Source organism: Salvelinus alpinus, chromosome 18, assembly GCF_045679555.1.
Source record: "Salvelinus alpinus chromosome 18, SLU_Salpinus.1, whole genome shotgun sequence".
Lineage (NCBI taxonomy): Eukaryota > Metazoa > Chordata > Actinopteri > Salmoniformes > Salmonidae > Salvelinus > Salvelinus alpinus.
The window spans coordinates 32,106,853-32,119,182 of record NC_092103.1 but is presented as its reverse complement, the minus strand read 5'-3'; the positions used below and the strand labels follow the sequence as shown (position 1 = coordinate 32,119,182).

Below are 12,330 nucleotides of genomic sequence, written 5' to 3'. Positions count from 1 at the left end.
GAAGCTGCAACATAATACCAGCCATTTCTGACTGAAAAGGGCCGTTTTCTCGTCTCCTAACTTCGCTGCTGCCTCCACCGCATTGTTCTCAACACCAATATGCTGGTTAACTTTGCTATTATGCACATAGCAACATGGTCTAACAAAAGGCTCCAATTCAACAGCGCTCTGATGTGTTTCAGACGCACAGACGTCGACCGCGATCCAACGCAGGAGAAAGTGCATTTGTTATCAAATAATATTTATTTGTTTTGCACCATTGTTCTTACAACATATAACCAATTACAATTTCAGTAGCACGTCATAGAGTGATGGACTGTGCCATCCCCACGGCCTCCACAATGTATTAGTCTACTCAGACAGGCGCCAATCAGACAGGTGTCTTGTACACAATCATTTTTTTTATGCTGCTCAAGTAAAGAAATCTCAGTCGACAAAATGGTGTCAGCCCTACCTCCTTGCACACTCTTGCGTGCATCTAGCTGATTTAGGGTGTAAGCATTAGTCTAAACAGTTGCAAACAAGCGTTTCTATTGGACAAATTCAGGTAGGTTTATCCCTGTTTCATTCCGTTTGCTTCCGTTTAAGAAACGTTTCTCAACAGAATTGGCCAAATGAATACACCCCTGATACCCGCACACACAGTTCACTTTCATAGCAACCACATACAAACAGCGTCATCAGTTTGCACGTTGTATAATTACTTCTCAGATCTACGCGCTCTCCTCTAACCTTTTCCATTTGCTTGTGGACTTCAGTGAACAACACATCAGCTGTCTGTGACTTTCATACCATAACCGCTGCACAAAAGTTTTAAGAATGACACAAATATACATTTTCACAAAGTCTGCTGCCTCAGTTTGTATGATGGCAATTTGCATATACTCTAGAATGTTATGAAGAGTGATCGGATGAATTGCAATTAATTTTGCTATGCAAATAAAAACATTTCCACTGCATTTCAGCCCTGCCAAAAAAGGACCAGCTGACATCATGTCAGTGATTCTCTCATTAACACAGGTGTGAGTGTTGACAAGGACAAGGCTGGAGATCACTCTGTCATGCTGATTGAGTTCGAATAACAGACTGGAAGCTTCAAAAGGAGGGTGGTGCTTGGAATCATTGTTCTTCCTCTGTCATCCATGGTTACCTGCAAGGAAACACGTGCCGTCATCATTGCTTTGCACAAAAAGGGCTTCAAGGGCAAGGATATTGCTGCCAGTAAGATTGCACCTAAATCAACAATTTATCGGATCATCAAGAACTTCATGGAGAGCGGTTCAATTGTTGTGAAGAAGGCTTCAGGGCGCCCAAGAAAGTCCAACAAGCGCCAGGACCGCCAGGACTTCCAAGTCTTACCTTGACTTGGAAGAGTTCCAGTGTTGGATAGCCAGCCTGCTCTGTTTGAGCCCGGTGTTTGAGTAGGCTAAATTAGCTAGCTAAGTAAGTGAAAGTGAAAAGAATACAATGAAATATAGCTTTCTCTCTCTCTGCTGTTTCCCCTTAGTTTTTGAATAAATTAATTTATTCAAAACTGTTCAACTATTGTGTTTCTCTCTGTCAACTACTCACCACATTTTATGTACTGCAGTGCTAGCTAGCTGTAGCTTATGCTTTCAGTACTAGATTCATTCTCTGATCCTTTTATTGGGTGGACAACATGTCAGTTCATGCTGCAAGAGCTCTGATAGGTTGGAGGACGTCCTCCAGAAGTTGTCATAAGTTTACTGAAGGGGCTAAGAACCTTGAGCCTCCTAGGTTTTGTATTGAAGTCAATGTACCCAGAGGAGGACAGAAAATAGCTGTCCTCCAGCTACATCATGGTGCTACCCTACAGAGTGCTGTTGAGGCTACTGTAGAATCTCATTGCAAAACATTGTGTTTTAATCAGTTATTTGGTGACGTGAATATATTTAGTGTAGTTTTATGTAAAAAATAATATTTTTTGAAATGTTTCACTTTTTTTATTTCAGAAATTCACTGAGTAGGATGATCCTCCCCTTCCGCCCCCGAGAGGCCTCCACTGACTTCTACCCACCCTGCCACTGAACGAAATGACAGACAATCACAGACAATCACAGACAATGGAGTGATTAAGACTTAATTGAGTTGTTGCCTGCAGCTCATATTCTCTATCAAGGACATAATGACATGCAGATTAGCCTAAAGATGAGTGTTATTCATCTAATGATAAAAGGCCTAATTTGACTAAAAGCTATAAACAAAAAAACTAAGTGGCTCCAAATAATGTCCTCTCACATTCAACTGCATTTCTTTTCAGCAAACTTAACATGAGTAAATATTTCGATGAACATAACATGATTCAACAACTGAGACATAAACTGAACAAGTTCCACAGACATATGACTAACAGAAATTGAATAATGTGTCCCTGAACAAAGGGGGGGTCAAAATCAAAAGTAACAGTCAGTATCTGGTGTGGCCACCAGCTGCATTAAGTACTGCAGTGCATCTCCTCCTCATGGACTGCACCAGATTTGCCAGTTCTTGCTGTGAGATGTTACCCCACTCTTCCTCAAAGGCACCTGCAAGTTCCCGGACATTTCTAGGGGGAATGGCCCTAGCCCTCACCCTCCAATCCAACAGGTCCCAGACGTGCTCAATGGGATTGAGATCCGGGCTCTTCGCTGGCCATGGCAGAATACTGAGATTCCTGTCTTGCAGGAAATCACGCACAGAATGAGCAGTATGGCTGGTGGCATTGTCATGCTGGAGGGTCATGTCAGGATGAGCCTGCAGGAAGGGTACCACATGAGGGAGGAGGATGTCTTCACTTTAACGCACAGCGTTGAGATTGCCTGCAATGACAACAAGCTAAGTCCGATGATGCTGTGACACACCGCCCAAGACTATGACGGACCTTTCACCTCCAAATCGATCCCGCTCCAGAGTACAGGCCTCGGTGTAACGCTCATTCCTTCGACAATAAACGTTAATCCGACCATCACCCCTGGTTATACAAATCCACGACTCGTCAGCGAAATGCACTTTTTGCAAGTCCTGTTCGGTCCAGCGATGGTGGGTTTGTGCCCATAGGCGACGTTGTTGCCGGTGATGTCTGGTGAGGACCTGCCTTACAACAGGCGTACAAGCCCTCAGTCCAGCCTCTCTCAGCCTATTGCGGACAGTCTGAGCACAGATGGAGGGATTGTGCGTTCCTGGTGTAACTCGGGCAGTTGTTGTTGCCATCCTGTACCTGTCCCGCAGGTATGATGTTCGGATGTACCGATCCTGTGCAGGTGTTGTTACACGTGGTCTGCCAATGCAAGGACGATCAGCTGTCCGTCCTGTCTCCCTGTAGCGCTGTCTTAGGCGTCTCACAGTACGGACATTGTAATTTATTGCCCTGGCCACATCTGCAGTCCTCATGCCTCCTTGCAGCATGCCTAAGGCACGTTCACGCAGATGAGCAGGGACCCTGGGCATCTTTCTTTTGGGGGTTTTCAGAGTCAGTAGAAAGGCCTCTTTAGTGTCCTAAGTTTTCATAACTGTGACCTTAATTGCCTACCGTCTGTAAGCTGTTAAATCAAATCAAACTTATTTTTTAAAGCCCTTCTTACATCAGCTGATATCTCAAAGTGCTGTACAGAAACCCAGCCTAAAAGCCCACACAGCAAGCAATGCAGGTGTAGAAGCACGGTGGCTAGGAAAAACTCCCTAGAAAGGCCAGAACCTAGGAAGAAACCTCGAGAGGAACCAGGCTGTGAGGGGTGGCCAGTCCTCTTCTGGCTGTGCCAGGTGGAGATTATAACAGAACATGGCCAAGATCATCAAATGTTCATAGATGACCAGCAGGGTCAAATAATAATAATCACAGTAGTGTCTTAGTGTCTTAACGACCGTTCCACAGGTGCATGTTCATTCATTGTTTAAGGTTCATTGAACAAGCATGGGAAACAGTGTTTAAACCCTAAAGTTAAAGTTATTTGGATTTTTACGTATTATCTTTGAAAGACAGGGTCCTGAAAAAGGGACGTTTCTTTTTTTGCTGAGTTTATTTGAGGAATTTCAACAAAAAAATAATGAAATGGGACAAAATCAAATTAACCCATGAGCTCATTTTTTAAGTCCTTTGATAAGCATTAAATTCAGTCGATATTAAAGAGCAGATTAGATTACACTGGCTGACTGACTGAGCATCTCCTCAGGCAGACAGACAGAGAGAGAGAGAGATGCTTATGCATCGAAAGTGAAAGAGGAAACCATCCCTCCCTGACAGACATAGCCAGTATTGCTGCTTATGTATCGCTGACTCTTTAAGTCTCTGTTTTCACCATATTCCACTGAATTCATCCCTCTCTTCTACACTTCATCCATCCATCCCTCTCTTTCCTCCCTCCCTCTCTCCACCACTCCATCCCTCCCTCATACCCTCTATCTTCCCTCCTTCTTTTATTGTGAGACCCAGCCCACTGGGGAGTTAATCTCTCTATCCTTACCTTCCTACCTCCATCCGTTCATCCCTCCTATATATAACTCTCTCCCTCTCTCCTTTATTCTGAAGCCCAGACCCAGGCCACTGGGGGGTTCATCCAGCTAATTACCCAGGAGTCTCCTCTGCATCTGCATCTGAGCCGCGTTGCATGGCAACAACACACACAGAGAGGGAGAGGGAGAGGGAGCGAGGGAGAGGGAGAGGGAGAGAGGGAGAGGGAGAGGGAGAGGGAGAGGGAGAGAAAGAGGGAGAGGGAGAGAGGGAGAGGGAGAGGGAGAGGGAGAGAGGGAGAGGGAGAGGGAGAGAGGGAGAGGGAGAGGGAGAGAGGGAGAGGGAGAGGGAGAGGGAGAGAAAGAGGGAGAGGGAGAGAGGGAGAGGGAGAGGGGAGAGGGAGAGAGGGAGAGGGGAGAGGGAGAGGGAGAGGGAGAGAGAGAGAGGGAGAGGGAGAGAGGGAGAGGCTGTTTGGAGGAAAGAGAGAACCGGGAAGGATGGAGGAGAGAAAACAACAACGGGGGACAAGGAGGAGGGCAGAGTGTACCTCAGAAGAACAATAAAAGCCAAAAGCTTTTCATGCTCAGTGAAGTGAAAGTAAAATGGTTATAGACCCCTGCTTATCGACTGCTTAGCAGCACTGTAAAAAGACAGCCCACTGGTTTAGGGTTTACATCTGTATGTATCATATGTGAGGTTTATTTGTAATCTACAGTTTCTTATTATGAAATGAAAAATATTCCATTGATGTGGAGAATATTCAATGCAATCCACTGCATCTACTTAGGACACTCCCACGTCACTGACATCACAACACCATTTGCTTGACATGGGTGATCAAATCAAATTAAATATGCAAACCTCTAGGTATGTAAATATACAAACTGCTGATTCACCAGCTGTCGGTTGACAATGACACAGCCCATGGTCAGAGAGGTGAGCTCGTACAGGCGCACACACACGCAGCCCATTGGCACTAATATCTTCAAATCAACAACTCTCTCTTACACTGAGATCAACACCTCTCTCGTACATTGAGATCAACACCTCTCTCCTACCTCTCTCCTACACTGAGATCAACACCCCTCTCCTACCTCTCTCCTACACTGAGATCAACACCTCTCTCCTACACTGAGATCAACACCTCTCTCCTACACTGAGATCAACACCCCTCTCCTACCTCTCTCCTACACTGAGATCAACACCTCTCTCCTACCTCTCTCCTACACTGAGATCAACACCTCTCTCCTACCTCTCTCCTACACTGAGATCAACACCTCTCTCCTACACTGAGATCAACACCCGTCTCCTACCTCTCTCCTACACTGAGATCAACACCTCTCTCCTACACTGAGATCAACACCCCTCTCCTACCTCTCTCCTACACTGAGATCAACACCCCTCTCCTACCTCTCTCCCACACTGAGATCAACACCTCTCTCCTACCTCTCTCCTACACTGAGATCAACACCCCTCTCCTACACTGAGATCAACACCCCTCTCCTACACTGAGATCAACACCTCTCTCCTACACTGAGATCAACACCTCTCTCCTACAGTGAGATCAACACCTCTCTCCTACAGTGAGATCAACACCTCTCTCCTACAGTGAGATCAACACCTCTCTCCTACAGTGAGATCAACACCTCTCTCCTACAGTGAGATCAACACCTCTCTCCTACACTGAGATCAACACCTCTCTCCTACAGTGAGATCTCTCTTAGGAGAGAGGCGTACTGTGGGTCGTACTGTGCAATAGAGACAATATTCCTTACTAATAAAAGCAATGTTCACAGTGTAATTACAATGAAATAACATGTAGGTTATTAGTATGACATAAGGTCAAAAAAATGGGACCTCTTGTCTGTTCCCAGTCAAGGGCACCCTGCCCACCAGATGTCCTGCTAGCTATAGACTCATTAGTCCATTAGGACTACTCCTTCACTGCCCACACTATAGGGACACGGCAAAGCTCACCACTGACACTGCAGATCCAGGGATACATAATACAATCTCAGACAGCTCAGAGATCACACACTGTACACTGCTGGGGGTTACTGAACCTAGTAACTAACCACAGTACAGAGAGAGAGAGAGTTAGAGGGAGTGAGAAAGAGAGCGAGACAGAGGGAGTGAGTGAGAGCGAAACAGAGAGGAGTGAGAGAGAAAATGGGACAAACACCAAATTGAGACTGCATGCAGAATTCTGCAAAAAGATCCTCCATGTACAACGTAGAACACCAAATAATGCATGCAGAGCAGATTTAGGCCGATACCCGCTAATTATCAAAATCCAGAAAAGAGCCGTTAAATTCTACAACCACCTAAAAGGAAGCGATTCCCAAACCTTCCATAACAATGCATCACCTACAGAGAGATGAACCTGGAGAAGAGTCACCTAAGCAAGCTGGTCCTATGTTCACAAACACAAACACACCCCACAGAGCCCCAGGACAGCAACACAATTCGACCCAACCAAATCATGAGAAAATAAAAAGATAATTACTTGACACATTGGAAAGAATTAACAAAAAAACAGAGCAAACTAGAATGCTATTTGGCCCTAAACAGAGAGTACACAGTGGCAGAATACCTGACCACTGTGACTGACCCAAACTTAAGGAAAGCTCAGACTATGTACAGACTCAGTGAGCATAGCCTTGCTATTGAGAAAGGCCGGCGTAGGCAGACCTGGCTCTCAAGTAAAGACAGGCTATGTGCACACTGCCCACAAAATGAGGTGGAAACTGAGCTGCACTTCCTAACCTCCTGCCAAATGTATAACCATATTAGAGGCACATATTTCCCTCAGATTACACAGATCCACAAAGAATTCGAAAACAAACCCAATTTTGATAAACTCCCATATCTACTGGGTGAAATACCACAGTGTGCCATCACAGCAGCAAGATTTGTGACCTGTTGCCACAAGAAAAGGTCAACCAGTGAAGAACAAACACCATTGTAAATACAACCCATATTTATGCTTATTTATTTTCCCTTTTGTACTTTGACCATTTGTACATCATTACAACACTGTATATATACACATAATATGACATTTGTAATGTCTTTATTATTTTGAAACTTCTGTGAGTGTAATGTTTACGGTTAATATTTATTGTTTATTTCACTTTTGTATATTATCTACCTCACTTGCTTTGGCAATGTTAACATATGTTTCCCATGCCAATAAAGCCCCTTGAATTGAATTGAGAGACAGAGAGAGAGAGAGAGAGAGAGAGAGAGAGAGAGAGAGAGAGAGAGAGAGAGAGAGAGAGAGAGAGAGAGAGAGAGAGAGAGAGAGAGAGAGAGAGAGAGAGAGAGAGAGAGAGAGAGAGAGAGTGAATGAGAGAGAGGAGTGCGAGAGAGAGAGGGAGTGAAAGAGAGAGGGAGTGTGAGAGAGAGAGGGAGGAGAGAGAGAGAGAGAGAGATGTTCTCTGAAATTGTAAAGAAGTCATGTACAGGTGAATATCCTTTGGTAAACATGCAAGATTGCATTGTCACTTCTTCACATTTTTGTGCTTGACCTTACCTCGTACATCTGCAGAGAAACGGGCTGAATGTCTGGAGACAAAGAGCTTTAGTTCCTGATCCAGGTTACAGTCGATGAGGTTGGTGTCCCATGAGCGAATCCCTGCACAGAAAACAAAACAATCAATGGAAAGAATGACATGAGTGCAGAACCTACTTCATCCATCACTAGGCTAGCCTGGCAGAGGCTGGCACACAATCGATATTCCCCATAGATTTTGCATCAAGGGCCTTGGCTTTGGCTTGTAGCAGGCAAAAGGTTCAGATTTTTTCAATTCATGAGTCTCAATGTCACCAGCATCTATTCAAAGTTGGTCTCACTCTTCCATTTCATTGGGTCTGTCCTGTAATGAACATGTACCATTTGGCATGAGAGAGGAAATCTATAATAGGAAATATCTATAAAGTGCTTTAGCTTTAGTTTGCCAGGGGCTGCGGGTGGTGCTGCTAGCCAAGGCTGAGTCATAACCTGGGTTCTGTAATCATCTATCCTCTCTCCATGACACTGTTACTTACTGTAATGAAACTGGGTGTGTTTAAACTCTGATGAACTTTATTGGAAAATAGGAACATTTCCTGTGTTGCTAAAATACAATTGCAAAGCAACACCAATGCTAGGCTACTAACTTGACCCAATTCAATTCATAAAATATTACAGATAAAATCAATATATCATATATACAGTGCCTTTAGAAAGTATTCACATGTGTTACAGCCTGAATTAAAGTGGAATTATGTTTTACAAAAAAATTCTAAATTGGGCGGGGGAAAAAACAACAAACATTGAATATCCATTTTAGCATGGTGAAGTTACTAATTACACTTAGGATGGTGTATCAATACACCCAGTCACGACAAAGATACATGTGTCGTTCCTAACTCAGTTGCCAGAGAGGAAGGAAACCGCTCAGGGATTTCCCCATGAGGCCAATGGTGACTTTAAAACAGTTAGAGGTTAATGGCTGTGATAGGAGAAAACTGAGCATGGAACAGGACCATTGTAGTTACTCCACAATACTAACCTAAATGACAGAGTGAAAAGAAGGAAGCGTGAACAGAATAAAAAGATTCCAAAACATGCACCCTGTTTGCAACAAGGCACTAAAGTAATACTGGAAAAAAATGGCAAAGCAATTAACTTTTTGTCCTGAATACAAAGTGTTATGTTTGGGGAAAATCCAATACACCACATTACTGAGTACCACTATCCATATTTTCAAGCATAGTGATGGCTGCATTATGTTATGATATGCTTGTATGATTAAGGACTGGGGAGTTTTTCAGGATAAATATAAAATATTAACATAATGGAGCTAAGCACAGGCAAAATCCTAGAGGAGAACCTGGTTCAGTCTGCTTTCCACCAGACACTGGGAGATTAATTCACCTAATTAGGCCAAATCTACACTGGAGTTGCTTACCAAGAAGACAGTGAATGTTCCTGAGTGGCCAAGTTACTGTTTTGACTTACATCTACTTGAAAATCTATGCCAAGACCTGAAAATGATTGTCTAGCAATGATCAACAACCAATTTGACAGAGCTTGAAGGTTTTTGAAAAGAATAACAGGCAAATGTTGCACAATCAAGGTGTTGAAAGCTCTTAGAGACTTACTCAGAAAGACTCACAGCTGTAATCGCTGCCAAAGATACTTCTACAAAGTATTGACTCAGGGCTATGTATACTTATGTAAATTAGATATTGTTATATTTCATTTTCAATCAATGTTAACATTTCTAAAACATGTTTTCACTTTGTCATAATGGGGTATTGTGTGTAGATGGGTGATAAAACATAGTTTCTGAAGTGGCTATATATAAAAATGAATCAATGTAATACAAGACATTTAGAACAGTGCAGTTAAAAAATTGTTTTTAGGAGAATAATAATGTGGAACATGATTCAACAGGAGAAACAATGCCTTCCTAGAAGATAACGAAGGATTACTGGAACTGTTGCTGTTGTGTACAATTCCTCTGATTGATATTTGACTTGACATGAGGTCATGGCACTATCAACCCATTCAAATCACAGATATGTAATAGTTCTCACATAATAAGCTACCTAACACAATAATTATTATAACAATAATAATGTTTCAAAACAAAAGTGTCGTTTTTCCTTTAAAAAAGCATTCATTCATGGCATAGAAGGTATATGATCATATTTGCCATAATAACAATTAGCCTATATGCCTGAAAACCTACTTTGCCCTATCTAATAAACATAACCGGTAATTGAATGTTTCACATGGACTAAATTATGAAAGCTTTATTAATAGTGTGTTTATACTGTAAACAAAAAGGACAGTAGGAAAATCATAGCATGGATTTTCAAAGACATCATTCCTTTGAATTAGGCCTCAGCAGGTTTTTCATCCTTTGTTCCAACATTTTATGAAACATGGTGCCGTAATCCGCCCACACATTTTGTTCTTCCGCCATAGTTTCTTCTTGTCATACCAACCTGTGTCCCCAGAAACCTGTCAATCAGAAACGCCCTTTGTGTTTGAATAGCGCTCCCTACGACTTTCCGTAGGGACCGCAGTGCGGAGTGGGCCACGCCTACATGTCGGTGTCGGATGAGAGAGAGCTGGATGCGGAAACAAGAAAGTAGGGATGGGGATGGGATGGGTCCCGCTGGGGCGGGCACGGTGGGTGATTTAAGATGCAGCAGCAAGAGGAGGGTTATCACGCACGTAGACAAAGCAACATCGTGTTCAAAATACAGTACTATTGGAGTGCCCACACCTGCCAATAAGTAGCCTACACCATCCTTTGTTGTTCTGTACATGGACACAGTGAAAGAAAAGCTGTCTCAGTAATTGAGAATGCACAGTGTAGACGAGGCTATTTAACACCGAAAAATATGTATATATTTTTTTAATGATTTACGCATGGGTAGAAGGGACAATAGGCTTGGACCCCTTTATAACAATAGGCCTATGTATACATTTCTGACAACGAAACAACGGATGCACCACACCAAAACAAGCAGACGCTAGGTGTTTCCCTGGGGTGGTCGATACCCTCTCACTGGTGCGCATGACATCTCAATAAAAATAATGTCTTATTGACGCACAATAAGAATGCTGAATCATTCTCGGCATCTTTACCACGTGTGGCTGATTTAAAGCAACACTGCAGAATAGATTGTGTTATGGAAAGGTGTAGCCTGCAGTCCTTATATAGAATGTGTATGGAGACAGGGAGAAGAGGAGCGGGGGAAGGTTGTTGGGGTGTCGACGGATGCCATCTGTTTGATTTGCGCTTCCCACAGATTTGCAGATACCCCCCTGGGAGGGGCTGTGCGCGCAGCCAGCAATATCACATCACTTCAACAACAACAAAATCATTACGTTTTCCATTCAGGTGGGCTATTGCTTTATAGCCTAATGCCTATGGAGGTCGATGTATCCAAAATGAGATTGTGTTATACATAAAGTAGGCAGCCTAAGTTCAAGGTTACAAAACATGACATCCAGACTTGGCGCACGATGTGGTTATTTTCACAATATTCCAAATAAGAATAGAAGGTCGGCTATAGTTGTATGACAAAGCATTCAACACATAAAGTGATGATTGTGCTGCTACCACCTAGGCTGTGGATAGCTTACAGCACCTCCTCAACACCGGGCAAGGCTGGAGCATCCCTCTGTCTTCTTACCTTTTTCTATATCCGCAATGGCACACTTCAAGTGATCCTCCGTGACAATTTCTCCAATAACCACAAGCAGGTAAAATTTGCTGTCGTCAAAACGATGCGAGAGACTCGTGGACATTGGGGATGCCATAACGTTGCTCGAGCTGCTTAAAGTCTCAATGTCTGCAGATTCCACAAGCGTCGCCATCCTCGCTTACACGGGACAACACACACCCCTGTCTAGCTACGGAAATGAGAGGAAGTCACCAGACGCCGTGAAAGGAGTGGTCCTGCGTTTTATACCCCTAGACATTGTGTCATGATCAGTAACCAGGGGAGGAGAGGGCTCACAGCTGACGTCATCCGCAGCGAATCAAACTCCCCGGAAGCTGATTAGCGGGAGATTGATGATTCCCCAAAATGTTTTGGTGTAGGCCTAATTTTCTATAATCAAATTTCGTGCCCCCTCTCATTTTGGTAAGTGCCATGACTATTTTATATGTATATATGTGAAGATCTGTTAATGCAGGTGTAGGCCTATTGATATTGGCCAACAAATGTTTTAGAAAGGATATAAGTGTAATATCTTAATTGTACTATTTTCTCTCTTTCTTTTTCTCTCTCTGTCTCCCTCTCTTTCTCTCTGTGTGTATGAAAGTGTGTGTGTGTGTGTGTGTGTGTGTGTGTGTGTGTGTGTGTGTGTGTGT

General features: G+C 43.4%; 1 protein-coding gene across 1 annotated transcript in view; it reads right to left on the bottom strand.

Moving 5' to 3' along the window:
* The window catches only part of LOC139544192 (microtubule-associated protein 1B-like), a 35,792-nt gene extending 23,855 nt beyond the window's left edge, over positions 1 to 11,937 (bottom strand). The window contains exons 1-2 of the mRNA XM_071351016.1: positions 11,648 to 11,937; positions 7,983 to 8,084 (exon numbers count right to left, since the gene is read on the bottom strand). Coding sequence (XP_071207117.1) covers positions 7,983 to 8,084; positions 11,648 to 11,831 — 286 coding nt within the window. The 5' untranslated portion in view covers positions 11,832 to 11,937. The remainder of the gene's footprint in view (positions 1 to 7,982; positions 8,085 to 11,647) is intronic.
* Between the last annotated feature and the right edge of the window lie 393 nt (positions 11,938 to 12,330).